General features: G+C 33.9%; 3 protein-coding genes across 8 annotated transcripts in view; 1 reads left to right on the forward strand and 2 right to left on the reverse strand.

Annotated features, from left to right (window-relative positions):
- Positions 1-423, reverse strand: part of LOC123314956 — a 32,757-nt gene extending 32,334 nt beyond the window's left edge. For all 3 annotated transcript variants that reach the window (XM_044900442.1, XM_044900444.1, XM_044900441.1), the window contains exon 1: positions 246-423. The gene's annotated coding sequence lies outside the window, so the exon portion shown is untranslated. The remainder of the gene's footprint in view (positions 1-245) is intronic.
- LOC123314950 (protein FAM184A) overlaps positions 1-22,636 on the forward strand; it is a 37,537-nt gene that overhangs the window by 6,801 nt on the left and 8,100 nt on the right. The window contains exons 1-6 of one of the 3 annotated variants that reach the window (XM_044900429.1): positions 7,261-7,533; positions 19,231-19,382; positions 20,311-20,445; positions 21,030-21,475; positions 21,596-22,039; positions 22,331-22,508. In XM_044900429.1, the coding sequence (XP_044756364.1) occupies positions 7,298-7,533; positions 19,231-19,382; positions 20,311-20,445; positions 21,030-21,475; positions 21,596-22,039; positions 22,331-22,508 (1,591 nt within the window). In that variant the 5' untranslated portion in view covers positions 7,261-7,297. Of the gene's footprint in view, positions 1-7,260; positions 7,534-12,631; positions 13,480-19,230; positions 19,383-20,310; positions 20,446-21,029; positions 21,476-21,595; positions 22,040-22,330; positions 22,509-22,636 lie in introns of those variants that run through there. The other 2 variants (XM_044900428.1, XM_044900430.1) reach the window with 2 other exon arrangements.
- LOC123314957 (GILT-like protein 1) lies at positions 16,148-18,697 on the reverse strand. 2 transcript variants are annotated; one of them, XM_044900446.1, is made up of 4 exons: positions 18,557-18,697; positions 18,273-18,410; positions 18,043-18,192; positions 16,148-16,473 (listed from the first exon to the last, which is right to left on the reverse strand). In XM_044900446.1, the coding sequence occupies exons 1-4, from the start codon at positions 18,632-18,634 to the stop codon at positions 16,447-16,449; spliced, it is 393 nt and encodes a 130-aa protein (XP_044756381.1). In that variant the 5' UTR covers positions 18,635-18,697; the 3' UTR covers positions 16,148-16,446. The 2 variants fall into 2 exon arrangements, with proteins under 2 accessions (XP_044756381.1, XP_044756380.1); XM_044900445.1 differs by lacking the exon at positions 16,148-16,473 and adding an exon at positions 17,218-17,536.

Raw genomic sequence — 22,636 nt, forward strand, 5'->3', positions numbered from 1 at the left:
AAAAAATATTTTCTGATTATGGAGTGTTGTTTAGAATGAAAAGATAATCCTGAAACACCTATGAAAGGAATATGAAAACATCCACCCCCTTAGAAATGTTTTTTCTTTCAAAAGAATATGGACACTTATATCTAATTATGCATTCAAATTATCACTGGCCCTGATGATCTTATTTCAATTGAACTTTAAGTACATATATCTATACTGAGTTCATTTGACTTGTTGTCTTTAGATGAATTACTTACTAATTAATTCCTCATCATACATCGGAATTTAAGTACAACTCAAACCCAGAACTAATTGAATTTATAGTTGCTTATTAGTTTTAATTCGTGTAAGTATAAACGGATAAATAATCATCCTGGGTGTTGGTTACACGTTCACAGTATGTTGGCAATTGTTAACTACACCTGTTCGCTAATAAACTAGTGGGTAGCAATGAATGTTTTTATTGTATTATTTTAGTTGTTGGATCAGATGAAATGCTTGTTGTACCTCCTCGGGAGAAAACTGACATTCACTGCGAATTCTTCTCGGTTCATAATAATTATCTATCAAATAGTTTGCCAAAAAATAACCGTCTTCTTGTTTCTAGAAATATTTGAATTTGTTTTCGTCTATGAAAGGAAGAATATTTCATATGAAGCTCTGATATTACGAGATCGAGTTACCTTATCTTAGATCAATCAGTTCACGATAAATTCGAATTTAGGAGCGGGTAAAGAAGTTATAGGAAGAAATTTTGAAGAACACGAAATATTTATTAAGACAGTGTTATTGGAAAGGCATATGTATCAGGACGTTTTGTATTCAGATAGGTTTATTTTTATATTGTTCAGTTTTCAGTTATTTTTCCTTCTTTGCTCACGATATCATCCATAATACGTAAATAATATAATGAAAGGATAGGTAGATATCCACTACTCATTTATTGCCTTTTGATATCGATGACGATAACAAGATGTAGGTATAGACTATTTTTCAAAAAAATGAAATTTAAAACCAAAAAAGTCCAAAGTGGAATCTGAATAAAAAAAGATCTCTTATATCCCTAATTTAAATAGGATAATGCAGAGAGCAATATGCCATATGGCATATGTTTTTCCGTTCGATTTCTTACTTGGCGCATAATTATATTTATTGTAATTTTTGGAGGAATTTTGGTCAATAAACTAAAACATTATATTCTTCTGCATAAAATTTTTCAACACCACACAATAACTATGACATGTGTGATTGAGTTTAGCAGAAAAAGCTTAACTGCATACCATACACTTTGGCGTATTATACAAGAGCTTAGGGAAAGGCCCAATAAAAAAACTCTTTCTCCATGTGGATTGTAAGAAATTAAATTGTTTACAAAATGAGCTGAAATCTTTATTATTGAAGGGCATTTTTCACTGTAAAAATGTATTCTTTCCTCGAAGAAAAAGAAAATCTAGGCAGTCTTCTCCAAGTTACCAGAAAATTTCAACTGAATAAAAAAAAATAGAAATGTGTGATAATAAAATTAACTTCTTTATGTCAGATTGACCTAAAATTCACAACCCAATTCGAAAAAGATTTGGAAACTGTTTGTGTAGCCCTAAAACCATTATGAAATTTATAAATGGGACAATGATTAACCAGATGGTAAAATTTATTCCAAGAATTTATAACTGCAGCCTGTCTACGAATATGAGGAGGTACAATGTTTGAAAGAACTGGTAATCACATAGGTGCAGATCTAATAGTTCCAGTAATCATTTTCATAGAACGATTTCTTGAGCACTATATACCCAAAGGGGGCGACAATATATTCAGCAGTCGAAAAAACCAAAGCTAGGGCTACCTTTCGAAGAGTGGTTGCATCAGCACCCTTTTAAGTATACTATCTAGTTTATGTTTATGGAGGATATTATTCCGAGTTTTTTAACTTTGGACGCAATTTCTCTTAATGGGCTTTGATATTCAGCGAGGAATCCAGCTTAAGTCCTAGATATTTAGTATTGATATTGTGTTCCAACAGAGAATCACCAAAGCTGAACTCAATTTACTATATTTTAATGATAATTTGAATGGAAACATGAATCCTTGATTTTTTTTGGGCTAGGACGCAAACGCCACTCGAAAAAGTGGGTATTTCCTCAAAATTGAATTGAAAAAAAGAGGAGATAAAACTGATTCTAGTGACCGTTATTCAAAGTAGGGCCGGCGTTAGGGGTGAAACAGTGAAGCGAACGTTTCAGGCGCCACTTTCTGAGGGGCGGCATGTAGGCTCAGTTTACCATCCGCCTTTTGGAATTTCATCTTCAATTTCAAATATTCCTCATTCAGTAGAATTTAATTTTTTTTACGCTCTTATTCAAAATTATTCATGGGAAGAAGAAATGTGTGTATTATCATCGGAGCGGATTTTTTTTTGTGGGGTGGGCGTTGTTAGTGATGAAGTACAGGGTGGGCAAAATTCGTTGTCTACTGAGAGGATCTCGAGAACTATAGCAGCTAGAAGAAAACGGATGACTCATTTCCGAGCTCTTTTTCGGAGAAACTAAGAGTGGTGAAAACCGCAGCCTGCTACGATACTTCGCTTTTGAGTTTTACAACTTCGTAAAGTTCTCATAAATTTTTTGTCTTTGAAGTTACAAATCTGAAACTTGAACTTTCTACAGGCACTTTTTTACGTAGAATCCACTGATGACCTCAAAATATTTTTTTCATTTCGAATCATTAGGTGAACTTTAATTTTTTTAAATGAAAACTTTTATTGAATTTGTTATTTTTGAATTGGAAAAAAATCTTTTATCAGTAAATTCTACGTATGAAAGTGCCTAAGAAGGTTCAAGTTTCAGATCTGTAACTTCAAAGACAAAAAAGTTATGAGAACTTTTCGGAATCGTCAAAATCTCAATTTTTGTTTATAACACGAAATCTAAAAATGATCTGTTTTCTTCTAGCTGCTATAGTTCTCGAGATCCCCACAGTAGACAGCACCCTGTACAGGCTGGGCAAATTTCGATGTTTTAGCACTAAAGCATTCAAACTAGAGAAGATAGACAAAATCGGATTTTCCATTCTCGTTCTCTTTTCATGAGAAACTAACAAGAGTAGTGGTCATTTTTGGCCACTTTCTTTTTTTTTCGAAAATTGGAAAAACGCCGATATCGAAATAAATTTATATCTCCGTTAATACTTATGATAGAGCTCTGAAATCAAAACATTATGCAGGCACTTTTTTACGTAGAATCCAGTGGTGTGCTCGCCTTATTAGCAGGATATTTTATTACGAAGCTATGACCCAAAGTCTTTTTGAATGAGAACACTAGATTTTTGTGCAATTTTCTGAAAGCTTAATTTTTACTGATTTCAAAAATATTTAACATCATATTGTCATCATTAGTTTTCGAAAAGTTGAGAATTTTAACTTTTCCATCAATCTTTATTCTAGAAAACTTACTTTACATCCACGGCAGCGACAAGCATTATCCTTTGCAATCCGACGTACACGAATATGACACAAGAAATAAATCCCTAATCAGAAAAAATTTCTTGAGACTGAAAAAATCCCAAAGCAACCCGGAGTACTATGCAGCGTCGTTATATAATAGACTGCCTGCCGAGCTGAGAAACCTTTCATATGTCAAATTTAAAAAGCAAATTAAGGAAATATTGTTGGACAATGTTTTTTATTCGATTGATGAGTTTAATTCGTTCTGGAAGTCATGAGATTGTAAACTTTGTTTATCTTATTTGTTAAGTTTCAATTTGTCACGTCCTGTCGTTTTTACAATAATTGTGTATATTCTATATAAACTTGTGTCGATGTTGATGTTTACCTGACTTGTGGAAACAATTTTTACAATTGTAGATACACCAATAAACCATTCATTCATATGGTTTGTATCAATATAAATAATAAAATATGATCAAAAACTGTTCTTCTCAATATTTCTATGGTTTCAAATTTGGACGAGCATACAGCTTCCTATACCAAGAACAGCCTCCTTCCGGCAATGTCATTCTTTCTATGAATAATCAGTAAAAATTGAGCTTTCGAAAAATTGCACAGAAATCTAGTGTTCCCATTTAAAAAAACATAACTTTGGGTCATAGCTTCGTAATTAAAAATCCTGATAAAATCCAGTGGCGAGCACGCCACTGGATTCTACGTAAAAAAGGGCCTGTATAATGTTTTAATTTCAGAGCTCTATCATCAGTATTAGCCGAGATATAGATTTATTTCGATATCCCTATTTTTAAAATTTTCCCTTATAACTTGAAAACAAAAGAAGTGTCCAAAAATGACTACTACTCTTGTTAGTTTCTCTATCTCCTCTGGTTTAAAAGCTGTTGTGCGAAATTTGCCCAACCTGTACATTTTATTATTGATATATTGATACATTTTGGCATGGGCGCCGAAAATTTTTTTGCTTCAAGCGCCGAAATTACTCGCGCCGGCCCTGATTCAAAGTTTGGAAATTAATTCTATTAACATCAACAAAAACACGAAACCTTCTGACAGCATTTTTTATAGTAGGCGAACCATCTTTCAACACTTCAGATGAGTAAAAAGTTTGAAAATCAAACCATCCTTCCATACTGAATCATATATGCTACAGATAAATTCGCAAATACTGTACCTGTTTTTAGTTTATGATTGAAGCCTTCAATGAAAGTGGTGAGGCTGAAACCCGAAACCCCCTTGTCTTTTGTATCAATAGGTTTAATTTTATATCGATAGGTTTAATTTTTGTATTCTTGACTTGTCTCACACATATTCTGTTATGCCTTAAGGGATCAATAAATTATTATTATATTATTATTATTATTATTATGACAATTTTGGAAAGTGTGTACTAGAGTCGATTCAATCCTAAAAAGAATAAGCCTCTCTAAAATTTTGAAACGAACACTCAATAAATTAATGAATCGATAACTATACTAGGATCAGAAGAAGGGAAAGAAAGAAAAATTAATAATGTGTTAGACGTCCTTATGGACTCAGAAAGAGGTCGTTTTATACGCCTACTAATAATAATGATAAATTTCAAATTACAACGTGTTGGTGTATTTACAGCGAATAAAGAGCCAGAGTAAAGTGTCTACTTTTTCGTAAAACTATTTTACTATCAATCGTCAACCTGTCTAGCTTTCAAGGATTGCATGCACGAGCTGTAAATAGACTTATAACTAAATAACATCGACTCAGCTGCCAGATATTATCACTGTTGCCACTACTCATGGATAATACAATAATTTTGAATTGTATTCATTTGTAACCGATCTGATTATAATTTTTTACTAGAGTCCTTCTATTGAAATTTAATGGCTACTAAAGACGTGAGGGGAAAATTTTCTCATATACAGGCTGTCCCAAAACTAGTGAATCAAACGTCACACCACGATAAAGTAGATCAAATACTATCGAATGACACCAACATTAGTTGAGAAAAAATGTAACATTTCCGAAAAAACCTAACCTGAAATTGCCGATTTTCGGTCAATTTTTCTAATCACAGGGCCAATTTGTGATTAGGGACAGCTTTTTTCGCCCATATTATCACCCCTATAAAGGGGGTTTATTCAGAATAATAAAAATTATGTAGTAAAAACAATTGTTTTAATTAACATTCACTTAGGTTTTCGATTAACTACTTGAAATAATTTAAATTAGGTATAATAAAACAATAATCTAGGATTAATATGATTCAATATCGCTATTTTCTTTCACAAACTGGCCCTGTGATTGAAAAAAATTGTTCGAAAATCGGCAACTTCAGGTCTCATTCAATAGTATTTGGTCTACTCTATCGTGGTGTGACGTTTGATTCACTAGCTTTGGGACATTATGTATGTTGTACCTGCATCATGATGACATAACTCATTTTCAACTGAATTTTAACTTAATGGGGGTTATTCCCTTATGGTTACTAGGACAAAAGCTTAACAAAACTAGGTTCAATTAGATGGAAATCACGTTCAATTGATGAAAGAAAATATATTGAATTTTTGAAGAAAACTAACAAAACGAATCGCAAAAACCTAATATATACCTATCCATACACATTTCCATCTTTTATGACATTGTTTCTTGGTCTATACAGGGGTTATCGGGAAGTGTTTTAAATTAAAGTTGTAGGGCTGTTAAAATTTTCATATTTGAAATAATGGACCGTTTTCATGATTTTTCCTGACCCTGCAGGTATGTTTTCACTGCTTTTACTCGTACATATATTTTAACAGTAGATTCTTTAGGTTACATCTGTGACACTACACATTTGATCTTTTAAACATAGTTGTATTCAGCCGAAGTAGGTACCTAATTTTTCAGAATTCTCAGATACTTTTTAATTTTTGAACATGAAATTACTCGAAAATGGCAAACGAGAAAATAGGAAGAATACTTTTATTTTACAAAACATTCAAATATTCCCTAGATAACTTAGTTTCAAGAGTTGGATTCTTTGAATTTTTGTTATTTTATGACACGTAATGGTGCTAATGGGAAAACTGGAAGATGTGGGTGATATCTTGTGTTCGAAAAAGATTAATCAAATAAATGAGAAACTGTATTCCGGAATTCATCTCATTCGATAAAACCGTCTGTGAGATAGAACTAAAAGAATTTTTTTATGGTTTTGCAACAGCCTGTATCTTTTGAACTGAGCCGATTCCGAAAAAATGGTAAAAGAAAAAAGTTTTTCCTTTGATCTCAAGAATTTACTGTTAAAATATTTGTACGACTGAAAGGCTCACCCTGTATAAGCATTCCTAGAATGGACCTATACTTTTCTATCTTTGTGAATGCTTTTCCTCGGAATACTATCACATATTGTGTTCCATCAATATTGGAGGCTTACTCATATATTTTTCCCATATACTATGGTGGAGGCCAAAGGGTTTACGAAAATTGTCGCATAAGATTTTATTGGTGATAAGCATCTTGAAGTACTACGGAGCTTCAAGGTGCAAGTCACCAGTACAACGCAAAGATAATTTTTGCGCTCACCTCATAATCAGAGGTTTCGTATTAGACACGAATTCTCATCTTCAACTACAAAGATCTGATCTGAAACCATTCTTCAGACTCTCAAAGGAACTATAATCGACGCTCGAAAATGTTTTCACTATTAGGGAACGATGTCCGGGAGAATGAACAATGAAAATTGAAAATGGGAGATCGGCTTTCCATGAACTAAGAGAGTACGTTTGATTGTGCTAAATTTAGCCTTTATTCAACATACTCCGACTGGTCTCACTGACTGATCTTAACATATCACAGTTCTCGCTACGTAAAACAGGCAGGGAAAGCGCGGATATGAGTTTCGTGAAGAATATCTTGGGTAAAATTAGTGGTAACGGAGAGAACGATAACGATGCAGAAGACGACACAAGTGAAGATACCGAAGATAGGTCAACGGAGTCTAACGATACCGGGATTTGCACCTCGGTGACAACGAGTAATAGTGACGAGAATCTTAGTGGCTTTGGGAATATCAGTGCTGCATTTGGTGACACCGATAGTACCACAATTTCGAACTTTTTCGGGTATTGGTGAGTTACTATACTGATAGAAATTAGAAGGATTCATTGATTCGACTACGACAATAAACTGTATGCAATTTCTTCTAATTAGTCGATTTTTTTCAACGAATTATGGACATTTTTGTCAGAAGAATTGTCGATGATTGCTTGTATCTGAATCTCAATTTTTCAATTATGGCGTAATATATTAACCATATATTTTGTTCATTTTGTTTCTCCTGAATACAGGGTGCCCCAGAGTTAGTGTTCAATAATTCAGCACCGATAAAAAATTCATTTTCCAATAATGATGGAGCAAGAGCCTTTCTAAGATAGGAATTTATTTATTTTAACTGGAACTATCACAGCTAAAATTATGAAATTTTTGTGATTCTTTTCATTTGAGAACTAATAATAGTACGGTTGTGAGTATACTTTGGGATAGGTCAAACTGGGGCTTTAAGGGTGAAGTTTAATAAATAAATAAATAAATCTCAATGTTGTCCAACTCCGAGTCAAAATTTTGAAAACCGCATGTTTCAAGGGTCAATTAACAAGTTAACTTTGAACAAAAACGTAAAAGAAAGCTTGGCAGGAAAATAATGACTTTTGGTGAAACATATGGTTGTTAAAAATGTTTCAAATTGAACCGACAATCAAAATAAGCAGAAACGTACAGGGTGTTCCATTCTCCACGACTTTGTGAGCAATATGTTCATTTGAATTGATTGCAGATATGAAGATTGTTAACAGACCTACAACATTCATATAACCCCTGTATATTTCGAAATAATCGACCGAACACTCCCGAACAGATAATTTTTCCTAACCCTGTAAAAATACATCTTAAGGGTCTTACCTCTGAAGGGCTTTAGCTCCACCGGAAAAAATTGTCCGAATAAAATTCGAATATTTTTTATCCAAGTGTAAGGTGGACAATTATTTACCATCTATCAGAAACTAATGCTTCATCGAATGAAAGACTAAAAATAAATATTCCTTACCTGAGGTTAAAGATTGCTTATTGCATTTTTTCTATGGTATTAGGAGTGAGTGGAAGTGAATTGCGAATAATTCGATATACTTAGAGAAAAAAATATAGAAAATTATTGACCAATATATCGAAGTCCTTCTTAGGTAGCTATATTATTTCTTGAATTTCGAAGCCTATATATCTAGGAAAGAAGTATTCGATCAATATCAATTTTCATCACTTCAATAGGCAAATTCTATTAAATTTCTCATGATGGAATAATTGGTTTGTTCATTTTGTTCCACATCATTTTAACGACAGCTTTCTGGAAATCTTATCCGCGTTGTTTCATTATTATACATGACATTTATGGAATTTTTATCTATTATTATTAGCGTGCATTTTTTCCTTCTCAAATGTATTTTGAATTGTTTGTGCTGAAACAAATTGTTTTCTCCAATAATTGGGTAGAAAATTGAGACAACAATAATTCAATTTGTACTTAATTAGTGTTTCGGAAAAGGTGACCAAACCAATTATCCATGGCGACCCCACGTTGGTCGCCAAGATGAAGTGAGACAGATAGTTGTTTCGTTTCATTTTTATTTATCATCGAACCTATGGTCCGTAAGAAGTAAAAAATTTTTAAGGAGTCATTTTCCTCGATCTTAATGACGCATCAACCACAAGTCAGGTATGGAATTTGGCTCCTACAAATCTCTTTTTGATATTCAGCAGCAATATGAGCTTTTCACCAATTATTTCTTGTTAGAGATACGTCTCTTGCATCGATGCAATTCGCATATCTTACTCATTATTGTTGGTTACAAATGACGCCATGAATACTGTAAGAAATTACTTTGTTTTTGATCGGATTTGTATTCAGTAAAATACGTCTTATTCCTAGTAGCCAAGTATAGCATGTTGTCTCTTAAAGGACAAAGACTTTAATTTAGATTTTTTTTTCTGAACACTTATGTTGGAAATATTCATCAGCAATGTACTGGCTGCAGGTCAAATCGCTCAGACTGAACATGGCATTCTACCTCCGACCAGTTTCGCAGCCCACTTAAAAAGCCGCCAGAGATAAAGAAGAAACAATTCAAGTCAAGTGGGAACTGAAAGCTACAAAACACACTCAGATAGAAGACTCTGAAATATCTATCTCAATGAAATTGCTGTGGGAAGCCAGACTTTATCCGCCATTGTGGTATCAACATAAAACATTGAAAGACAGAATTCTTCAGTGATATGATAAGACTTGGACATATAACTTAAGCGCACCACAAGAATCACTGCTACGCTGAAAGCAGGAAAAGACTGGCGAAAGCTAAGAAGTTACAGACATATTATTGCTCTACCATGTACAATCTACAAACTTCTAGAGAGATTAATTTATAAAAGAGTAAGTGAAAAAGTACAGATTCAGTGGAATAAAGGCGGGTTTTTGACCTAACCGCAGCTGAACCCATTGTGTTTAGCACTAACATCCTTTACTTATAGAGGGAGGCTTTCAAACATGAAAGCATTAGCAGCATTTATAGATCTTATTGCAGTATACGATTTAGTTTGGGGACAGGGAACGATTCTTAAATTCTCAAGAGTCATTCCAAGTAGGAAGACTGTCTCATTGGTGAATTCAATGCTTTCTCACAAAAGTTCCAAAGTCCTCATGAGGGACTTGACCAGCAAACTCAACAGCTTGGTACAGCTCAAAAATCAGTGCACTCGCTTCTGCTATCGGTCTATACAGCCTGTATTCAGCCGACATGACCTTACCGAAAGCAAAGAAATTTAGTTATGCTGACGACTGGAAAATAGCCATCAGAGACAAAAACCTTAACATACCAGAAGAGAACCGGTGAGCTTTGCACTGAAAAATACAAGTTGTAGAGGTGCAAAGTTTATGTTCAGATGGGGGTAAAATACTGTCTCTAAATTGTTAGTGTGGAGTTGACAAACAGATCGTAAGGCGTACCTATTAAGATTGCTCTCTGCATGCTCTCCATGGCTCTTTGTCGTTTCTGGTGGCGACTGACCATTGAAGTTATTTAATAAAACGTTGCATCAAATATAAGACAGGCATATACAATATGTAAAGGAACAGTTGCGAAAAAACTTTATATCCGAAAATCATTTATAACAAATCAAGGAAAAGGAAATAAGTCAAAGTACAGAAGTAACATAAGATATAACTGAACCTGAACTAAATAGGTTACATATTGAGCATGCAAGCTCAAATTCCTTAGTAGAGTAAGGCCTTTGAGTATTCAACCCTCAATTATACACAATGGTGAGGCTCAATATTCATGATCAACTTAAAAATCTCTTTCTTAAAATTTTTACAATATAGTGGTGTTTGAATATATCTTGGTATCATATTGAAGAATGTTATAGTCCTATATGTGCAACTTTTTTCATACATACTCAGTCTATGAATAAAGAAATATGGGTATACTCTTCTTGTATTATTCACGTTTTTGAATCTATTAAAATAGTTCCTGTGTTTTGCATGAACAATAAACATTTGTATATGTAAAGACCACTCACTGTCAAGATTCTATTGGACCTAAAGACAGCCCTACAAGACTGTCTAAATCCAAGTTTGAAAATGACTCTTATGGCTAGTTGTTGAACAATAAAAATACTTTGAAGTGAAGAGCTGCTTCCCCAGAAAATTAAACCATATGTTAAGAGCGACTGAAAATTTGAGAAGTAAACCATCTTCACTATTCCATTTTCTACGTAATCTCTTAGTATTCTCAAAGTATATATTACCGAGTTTAACTTCCCCATAATATACTTTATATATAATCATTCCATGTCATGGTATAATCTATAATCAATCCCAGAAACTTCACCGTGCTAGACACTTTAATAAGGTGGTCATCAATAGTGAAATGATCCAAGTACATTAAAGAGAATCCATCAGTAGAGAAAATCATGCATTCGCTCTTGTTGGTATTCAGCAGTAGAGTATTGTCCCCACACCAGCTATTCAGCCTGATGCTCATAACAGCACAAAGATTCGGTTCAAGGCTGGACAATTGTTGAGATATCGTAAGGATGTTTTTGCCATCTGCAGAATCCAATCAATGGTATCACTCTTCTATCAGTTAGGGTTTCACCGAAGTCGTTTATGTATAAAATGAATACCAGTGGGCCTAGTATACTGCCTTGAATTATACCCAAGGATATAGGTCTTTCTGCTGACATAAATATGACAGAAATATTTCACCGTTCACTTGGATAAGGACTTGCTGTCTTTTGCCCTGTGAATAGCTCCTAAAGAGGTCGAGTTGTGCTCCTCTTATTCCCAAAATTACGAATCGAAGGCTTTCGACAGGTCTAGAAACAATCCTACTGCTATCTCACCCCGATCCAAGGCTTCAAGAACAGTGTGTGTATGTTCATATATCATTTCTTTTCCTCAAAAACTGTTACTCTTGCCAAGAAATTACAAGAGTCCTTATTGACTCAAGCTATCAAAAATTAATTTTTTAATAGCATACAACGAGTAAGGAAAAAGTTTGTTGCCAAACGTATTACAAAGGTGGCTTTTTTTACCCCTAGCAAATACAGAGGAACATCAACAAAATTTGGGTTCCCAAGTAAAAAATTAGAATTGCTTTTAATGTGCTATCTTAAGGGGGCTGCATCTAATCAGAGGATGCCCACAAGAATTGTTTATAAAGAACCCCTTACTATTTTCCGCAACTTTTCATTAACAACATATCATATGCCGAATAAATAAATAACTAATTTAAATACTCCTTATTTCTAGTAAAAATGTCAACAAACCTCAAATAACTCTCAATTCCAGCAACTCTTCTTGCATCAATGCAATTCGTCCAATTATTTTTCTCCCCTAATTAAGCAATTAAAGAAATGGACACCAATTACCGTTACGTCAGAAATACAATGATTTCTTTGTCCATACGTAAGGCACAAGGTTAATTTATACGCTCAGCCTCTATTTCCAGATGACACCTAGAAGCCATTAGTTGTTTTTTTTTTCTTTTTCCGTATTCGAGTCACTCTATTTCCAGCGCTCCCCACTCGCACCGAGACTCCCAACGCATCTCGGTCCTTCCAACCAGTTGCTGCATTCGAAATTCAGCAATTTCTCAGTTATCTTGCAATAATGTGAATGAAACTTTCACGAGGGTGATTGAAACCTCAGCGTTTATTAGCCGAGACTAGCGGTTTCTAATTTTAAATCGGACGCAAGTGGCGTAAACCGCGTTTTCAGTTCAGGCCTCAACGCTGTTTCGACAAGCAGCCGAAGCGAGCCATCGAGAGCTCGCTAGACCATTGCGATATGTCGCGAGCGAAGTGATCTGCATCGTTCTGCTGCTGTTCGCCAAGATGTTCAACTTCTTCAAACGCTCCAAGAAGGAACCGGAAAGGGGCAAGGAGGAAAGGAGGAGCAGGGAACCCCCGAAGGGTCGAACTCATGAATGGCAGACAATGGGTGCTGGTGGAGAACCGAGTCAGAATGTTGCCAATTCGGAGACTGCGCTCAAAGTCGACGTGCAATCGGTGCCAAACCATACGTCGTCATTGGCATCCTCGGAATTGCGGGAAAATTGTGCAGTCGGTGGAGTGCCGGGCCCAAGGGAAATCTCGGAAAAGCAGGGCTTTCCTGAGGGTGGTGACGAAGTTAGAAAACCCATGGATCAAACCCCCGTTTCCATGTTATCCTACGCGGGTGCCCTGAAGACGCCAGAACCGAGGCAAAACGTCAAACCATGCGGACATGGCACTTTGGCAATCGCGCCAAGGGCTCCAGTTCCCGGATCTAAGAGGGAAAACACCAGCACACCCCCTGCCAGTCCGAAATTGGAGATAAAAAAGTTCAAGGAGAGATCCAACACCACCCCAGAGCTGTACAGATTGAGCGAAAAATCCGAGATCAAGGATGCAAACAAGAACATAACTCAAATTACAACTGGTCCTGGTTTTTCGCCGAAGACAACGCCGAAGATTCATGAGGAAAAAGAGTATGTTCCTATTTTTTCTAAACTCTTACATCAACTCGCATTGGTTTCGAAAGTGAATCATTTCAACGAAATCTATTTATAAATATTTTGAGGTCCCACGTTTAACAATCGTATCACTGTTTGTCGGAATCGTGAAGATAATAACAGAATGACTTATTTCTGAACGAGACGGACGCCAAGGTATTTTTAATAGTCCAGAAGGATAGTAGTAGTATGAGAAACTCTTGAGGAATTTCATTGCGAAATGAATGGCAGAATGCTACAGAGTGAGTAAAAAGTAACGTACAAAATCATATTTCATTTGGTGATTACCATTAAAAAAAAGAACGAACAACTCAATTTCAATTGCCAATTACGCCATTTTTCAAGTATCATTGAGAAGTTCGTCATGCTCCCCTTACGAGCGGTGAAGGGTGGTTTAGTTTTATAAATGATTGCTAGACCTTTGTTGCTTAGGACGATTTGTTGACTGAAGGTTTTCTTATTCTCCTACCTTTTATTGAAGGGATAAAATTGTTAAGATTATAGAATTCGAATTCTTACTTTTTATATGTTTTTGCGATCAATGTCATACACTTAAGAAGTGATAACATGCCTTTTTCTTAAAACGAATTATCTGAAAAATCACACATACAAAATTGAATGATAATTGATACCTACATTCTGTATTAGAATAAAAATTACCTACCTATGTTTTTCAATTAATATTCTTACTGTTCGCAAATTTCAGCTCCTGAAAATAAAATCAATATCAGAATACTAATAAAATATATGTAGTATATAGGTATTATGAGCAAATGAACGTATGCGTATATTTTCTGAAAAAAATTAAAATAAGATTGCAAACAACAGGTAGTCAAATAAGAAAGAACACCGAAAATGGTTGTAATCGACCTCAACCTGAAAATACGAAAAAGAAGTGAAAATTCAAATTCAATGTGTTTAACTATATCATTTTTACAATTAAAGAAAGGTTGATAAAAAAACCATCATCACCAAATCATCCTCAGCAATAAAAGATCCCTTACCATTTCGGCAAAAAGATTCATGGCAAAGTCCTCAATTCTACAGGGTGTACCGAAACATCCCGATTCTTTCTCAGGTGTGAATGAAAGACGAGTCAGCAATGTTTTAATTTTTTTCTTACGACTCTCCCCTGCGAAGATATGTGGCTCTAAATGGTAATCCCAATATTAAGTTTTTTCTGTTAACTTCCGAATCAATTACAAATTGATATTTGTAATTGATTCGGAAGTGTTGGAAAGAAACTTTATCCATAAGTCCTTAGGACTGCCAGGAACGGACCCACTTAAAGGTGAGAAACTGTTTTTTGCATAATTAATGATAAAATAGGTACATAAAATAATACTGATACAATTTGTATTGATTCAAGAATCCAGAATTGAATTATGAAGGCACAAATCTTTCGCATTGGGGTGGCATTGTAGGAAAAAAAAATTAAGGCATTACTGACTCGTCTTCATACTTTTTTCAAATCTGAGAAAGAGTCACTTTGTGCCGGGACACTCTGTATATGGAAAGTTGCTTGTTTTTGAATAAAAATAGTTAATACTGAAAATATGAATTTTATGCGTTACTTTCATCTCACTCTGTGCTTATGATCTGAATCATTTGGGGTATATTGACTATATTATTATTTGAAACAACTATGATTTTAAAATTATTTATGTTGATCCTTATAGCCCAATTTCTTGGGGAGTGAGCTAGGTACCTCATATCATAGTTTTTTTTTTTCTACAAATCTCCTTTTTTTTATCATCAGCTCAATAGCATTTAGGTATTGAATTTTTGTGGCGTTAAATACATTATTCATGAATATTATTAGAAATTATCTAAAAACCCAATGACACTGATTTTTCATGTCCACTGAAAGGTGCAAAAAGGTCCTTACCATCATAATGGTAGATTATAGAAATAACTACATACTTTGTTGGAGTTTTATAACTTTCAAACATTCATCAAACGGCATCATAATAATAACTTACATTCTCCATTGGTCAAAATACTTACCTGTTTTCTTGAGAACTTTTGTCAATAGTTCTTCTTCTCTACATCCAATTTTTACAGGAAATGTAATAGAAAAGAATTAACAAAAATTATAATCAGTGATTTCAAAATACGATAAATTGATCATCAAAAGCTAAGGATATAGATCTATCTATGTACTTTCTTGGTGCTCTTCGCAGAAAAACCCAATTTCCTTTTGAAATATATCCAGAGTTTTCCAGCTTATAAAATGATAAGATTTCAAAATTCAAATTATGTATTCGCCGTTACAAAGATACGAATAGAACAAAATTTTACGGAAAACCAACATTCTGACACACCACATGAATCAACAACTGCTTGACATCTTCTATGCATGCGTTCTATTAAATCATCCTGCTCAATTTGTTGCCAGAGCTGTGACAAAATAACTAGTAGCTGTTGAAACGTTTCCGGCTCTGTTATGTGAGCATCAAACACTCGAAAAAAAATCACAAAACTAGTTCAAAAGAGGGAAATGAAGTAATTGAAGGCAAAGGTAAAAGGACGATAACAGCAATGCAATATCGAAAAATTTATTCATTCGCAATCAATTTATCGAATTCGCCCTACAACAACTACCACTTTGCATGCTTATATCGGAGCCTTTTGTCAAGTTTCTAATTAATTTTCTTTATCAGACAGGGTAAGCTAGGATCTGATCTGTAAAAGGAGTAATGTAGAATATGTTAAACTAATTAGCATTAGAGGATATCTTTTATCATTCAGAATAACAAGTTTTCCCAATAAATCGTTTCTAATACATCACCCCCAATAAAAACTCCGTAACAGATGGCCTACAAAGTAATAGCAAATTGAATCTGTACGAAATTTATAGACTATTGGCATATTTTGTAGGCTGCATATCCGGCAAGCTCTTGAAAGTTATCACGAATCTGTTGATTATCGTCATCATTTACGTCAATCCCTTGAAGTAATCCATTGGCTCTGAATCAAATGTTTTAAATTAGAATAGAAACCAATGGTGATAGTCGAGACGACTTTTCTGTTTCAAAACAACGTTATAAAGTATCGCCATGTTTCTTCCACTGTTTCGCTCACGGTCAAAGATATCAGATCCTTCATATTGTGTAAAACTTGAATATTGCGTAGGAATAGAACAAAGAAATTATTGTTTCATCAACCGGAGTTGATCTTCTCCGCTGAGACAAGTAAAGTTTGAAGAATATTCACAGTTACCTATAACTCATTTATAAATTTTCACAGTATTGTCCCCCACATTTGATTTTTGCGTTCCCAAACATCATTCTTGAAAAAATATTTTCCAATTAGTCAGTCATAGATGGTTCAGTTCATTTTCAAAGGCTTCATGTGTAACACCAAAGAGAATACAGCCAAACACCCCGGAAAATACTCAATATTTGGTGAACTCAAGCGTTCTCTTTTCATGAGATCTTTTTCACGAACCTTCTGAAGAATTTGAAGCAAATAAACTGACAAACTGTAGAATACAATTCTACGTATGTCCTGCAGTGCTATAGAGTGCATCATTTTGTATTCACATTTGTGTACTTTCAACTTTGGTCATTATTTCTATCCTTGTGATATGGACACAAAGATTTGCTAGTAGTTGATTGGCTTCTTCCAGTTCTCCCATTTGTTTTCAATGGGTTTACATGCTTAACTCTTACATAAATGCATCATAAATGGGTTTGTGAAAATGACAATCAATAGTACTTTAAATATTATTATTAAGTAGGTGACACTATTTTAATACAAGACCCTTTATTATTGGTTTCTCCACTTTTTTATGACAAATGTTGGGCAGAGGAGAAACTAATTTGGAACAAACAGTTTGTCGGAATTTTCTCAATGACAAAAAATCGATATTCTCATAATCTTGATCATCATATATTATAGCAGGAATATAACTGAGTCGTCTTAGTTTGATTTTCTTCACTTTGGCTACATGATGAGATAAAATTGAGTAGCCCTTCTGATCTATGCAATTTCTGAATTTGGACCATCGATAACCGAATTTTGCCAAACACTGAAAAAAAAATTGTGTAGTACCTATTAGGTAAATAAGATTTTCATCAATCATTTCTCTGTAGTTTTTGTTTATAAATAAACGTTAGTTTTCCGTTGATTATATTTTCAAACTTATTCTATCTTTCAAGTTTCAATATCTCAAGTAAGATATTTCAATGAATTTCATTCCTGAATATTATGGTTTTTTTATTTCTACAAATTTTAGGTATTTCATTTAGTCTATCAGTATTGAGTTAAATTTACTCACTCTGTATCATTCTAGACCTAGCCATGTGGAAATAAACATTTAGACAATCAAGAGGATACTATATCTGTTGAATATTTCAATGCTCTTGTGCCCATAAATTAAGAAATAAGGGTAAATTATGGTTCTCTCTGTAAGGATAACTCGGTACAGAAAAAATTAGTTCTACCTCAATGAAAAGCATCTGACATTGGTATATTCGAAAATATTCGAAATAGTTTGAAATCAGTGGTAATAAATAATTTTGTTAATTTACTTACATTTCTGAAGTCATACTCATGCATTATACAATTAATGAACTTGACATCTCTATCTTGACCTCTACCTTGATTCAAGGCACAAACTATATATCTATTGAAATCGCACTCTTTGGAGCCATGCATGCAGTAAAATTTGACGTCATCAAAGCCCTGATTTTTTTGAAAAATTTGAATTAAATAAGGAGGAAATCCTGCATCATGTTGAGAATAATATAAACAATCTTCATTACCGTATCTTCTTGATAAAGCACCCACTCTATCACAATTCTATGCTTTAAACCTTCGTAGTTGGGATACAACTGCTGAGTTATGAATTTTCTGCTTCCAGGGCACAAAGAAGAAAAAAATATCGATACCTTAAGAAGGCCCTGAAAATGAACTATTTTTATTCCTCATATCATTCAATGAAATTCAGTTCAAATAATAATCAAATACCTACTTCTTTTCGAAATTGGAAATTCCGAAATTATAACTTAAGTGAATCTTGACATAGTTTTTACAAAAATAACCTTACGTTTGTATCGATCTTTTCTGGAGCAGCCATGATAATGCCCGAAATAAATATTACACAACTGAAGATGCCCGTTTTCATGTTTCTTGCTGTTTGAAATCGATGGATGTCTTCTTTGCTATTCGTTTCATCTAAGAACACAGTGATCTGGAAGGAAGTAATTATTATTGAGATACTCCTTCTTGAAGTAATCCAAAAAAATACTAACATTAATAATCAAATGAATAAGTGGGAAATAAAAATTAAAATTAATTCAGATACATAACATCCATTGATAAAGAATCTACAAATAGCACGATATAAATCGAACTAGCTTACCACCATCACTCGGAGCATCGTTAGAAAGTTAATTTCATCGACGAATCGATCATGATCATGATTTCGGTCTCATTTGACCTCGTCAGAGACACACAACTTACACCTCGAATGAGACGATTTTGAATAAAAATAATATTAAGCATCCTCTACCCTTAGTAGAGGAAAGGGGGTGCAATGCAAACGCATTTAAAAAGAAAAATCAACAAGCAAATATCGTGATAAAAAAAAACAAATCCATCTGTTTTTTGTCTTTCTTGTTCCTATAAATAATAAATCGATTAAATAGGTGCAAGATAATACATACATTTCATCCACTGTTATCTAAATTATTCATTTCCGTTAATCATTGTTTTTTTCAGGAAGAATCTTATTAATCAAGAAGCAAAATTTCAAAGTGAATTGAACGATCTAACGAAGCAGCTATCTTTACGAGATGCAGAAGCAAATAAACTCAGGTTCCAAATGGAAGAACTTCAACGGGACGTATTCGCAAAATCTGCAGGAATGGATAGTGAGTAGTACTATTTTCACTTATTTATGACCATAAAAAATCAGCAGTTTTATAAAGAGCGTTCAACAATAGACTGGATACCTATGTATATTGGTTTCACAGCAAAAATACTTCAATAAGAAAAAATGAAATTAACAAGCAACATTATTCTGACACTATATATTGCATAAATAAAATAATAGTTGAGATCTCTTATATAAAACACTTAAGCCAATAGCATCTTCCCCGAAACCAGTTCAAACTATCGTTAAAACAAGTAAACCAATTACCAATATCTAATCAAAATCACTAGAATATTATGTTAAAAGAAGCTACTGCTTAATTTCATCTTCAGGAATCATTCACTTGACGTCTATTCTGAAGAATAAATGTGTCTACATAAAATACACACGTCCAAAGTTATGCCTAGGCGCCATTTCGATAACAATTAACAATAAATACCGAATTTATTAACAAAAAGCAAAAATTAACTTCCACGCTTTCTAATTCCACAATAATATTTCATTAATATTTGATCCAATCTCCATAATTTTTCCTAATAACGACTATGTCCCAATCGTTATGATTCACCCTGTATACATGAAAGGAAAGCCGAAAATTTGAAAGGAGACATTAACATGGGAATATTTCGAATGAATTCAAAACGAAGATTTTGTAATTAATTCTTTATCTTAATATTGAAAGTTTACCCATTTTAAATAGTGTCCCATAACTGTACCGCTCACCTTATTAATAAACTAACATTTTATTGAATTCGGCATGTTTATTGGGCACGAAAATTCTGCGTAAAACTGGTAATTTCATCATAGTCTCGAACGACAGAATAAGATTTGGAATGGATAATGATTGAAATGATTAGGAAGAAGGAAGCTATGGAATCTTATTTAATTCTATACTTAAATTAATCAGTGATGACGTTATCTTGCAGGATTACAAACCGAACTTCAAGCTGCGAATAAAGAGTCGGAGATGACTAAAACAAGAATTCGAAATTTGGAGGCTGAGCTGACTAAGTTCAGGGAGAATAATTCCCGTCTAACGGAAACTTTGGAAGCTAAAACAGGTGAGTCAATTTATACACTAAGGATGAGATTATTTATCTTTGATAAATTATTGTTTTTTTTTTGAGAAAATACGAATTGAAGCTTTTGTCGACCAAAAATAGTCTTAATATATGCATAAATGAACAGGTTGCTTGTCCAAAGACACTTTGCGAGGTTGTAGCACACTCAGTAAGTGATTTCGAACATAGATCATTTGACACCACCAGCACTAGTAGTACTGGTCGACAATTTTGATTCACCTTGAAAAGACACACTTGAATTACCCGAAATCGGTTAATTTCTCGATGAGTACCTTTTTTCAAGATAAGGCTACGAAGAATTCACTCTTTTGATACGCATCATCTAAAAAACTGGTAACGTAAAAAATGTGTGTGTGGAGATTAACTGATTAATCCGAAGAATACAAATAGCATAAGAGAATAACGTGCCTTGGTATCCTCAAATAAAACCTATTTGAACGTATTATGGTACCTGTTTCGAAAGCATTATTCAGGAAATTTTTTAAAATTTTTTAGATTATTTTTGGTCAAACTTATTCATTGAAAGATAGATGATAAAAGCATAACATTTTTCTTGATTGCAGAAGGCTTTCTGGAGGCTGAAAACAAATCTAAATCAAAAATTGAAGAATTACAGGAAGTCATCAGACAACTAAAAACCAAAATTAACTGGTTGGAACAGCAGATAGAAAGTTTGAAACAGGAGAAAATAGCTCTTGTAAAACAACACGAACAAATGAAAGCGGAGAAAATAGAAGAAGACAAAAGGAACAAGGAGGTGGTAGAGCAGGCGATTCGGCAAAAAACTGAAATCGAAGCTAAGTGGAAAGAGGATTTCGAAAAGCTCAGAACGATAAACATAATGAAGGAACAGGATCTTCTAGACGATTTCGAATGGAAGTTACGAGAAGTTCAACAGAACTGTAAAAAAAGATTGGAGGAAAAAGATAGATGTATGGAAGAACGTTTACTGAAAGCTTACAAACATGCCGAGCATAAAATGAAAGAGGCAGAGGAGGTTATTGAACAGGTAATTTTTATCATTCACCACTAGATTTGTTTATATGAAAATCAAAAAGAGAAGCCGGGATATGAATATTATTTGCGTATGAGTCGAAATTTTCGAACTCTGATACGATTTCTTTTCTAGCTCAGCTCCCTAAAAAAATACGAATCCGAAGTCGTTAAACTCAGAGGTCTAACTGAAGAACAGGCGCAATCACTGCAGTCCATGAAAGAGAAACAGGAACAGATGAAATCAGCTGAATCTAACCTTAAAAGTGAAGCTTTAAGACTGAGAAAAATGATAGAAACAGAAAAAGAAAATATACAACATATACAGAGGCTCCATAGGCAGGAACTCTTAGACAAAGAAAGGAAATTACAACAAACGCTAGACGAGAAGCGAATGGAAATAGCCAAATATTGGGAGGACAAATTATTACATGAGATTGGAAGGTTGAAAGAAGAATTGGAACAAATTTATACTGAAGAACAGCATGGAGCCGTTCAAAGGGTGAGAGAAGAAAAAGAAAGAGAATTCGAAATGGCCAAAAAAGAATGGGAAAACAAAATTAAGGAATGTTCGAAAGAGGTAGGTTGGAAATAATAAGTAAAATAATTATAATAAGTAATATGAGCAAAACTTTCAGCATGTTTTCCAATAAATATATAAGAAATATCATCATTGGATCATCATCCAATTCAATAACTGTAGATATATTTTTTAATAGTTTATATTAACTACGTACAGCTGCACCAGGGATAGCATCTTCTTAAGCATTTTGTAGAGTTATTTTTCACTAGTGATAATAAGAAACAGTCTTCTGCTGCCCATCGTTAGTGTTTCTCTGGTGCAATTCCCCTGATTAATTGATGCTTACAGGTGGAATTTCTCAGGAAAACCATAGATGAGAAAGACTCATATTTCCAAGAGGAAATAGAGAGGCAACAATCAAAGACTGATCAAGATGTTCTAGATCTCAGGAGACTCATGGATAAGATCGATATGAACCATCATGAACGGTACGAGAAATTGATGTTAGAGCATGACAAAGAGCTAGGTGAGTTTGGCATTTCTTACTGAAAATTCATTTTCATTTCGTTGCGGGTACATCCAGGAATTGTTTTTTGCTTCAATTCTAGTTGTGATTACATAAAAGTAATTTAGGTTCCTTATTCATTTTGCAAT

Source organism: Coccinella septempunctata, chromosome 6, assembly GCF_907165205.1.
Source record: "Coccinella septempunctata chromosome 6, icCocSept1.1, whole genome shotgun sequence".
In the NCBI taxonomy this organism is placed as follows: Eukaryota; Metazoa; Arthropoda; class Insecta; order Coleoptera; family Coccinellidae; genus Coccinella; species Coccinella septempunctata.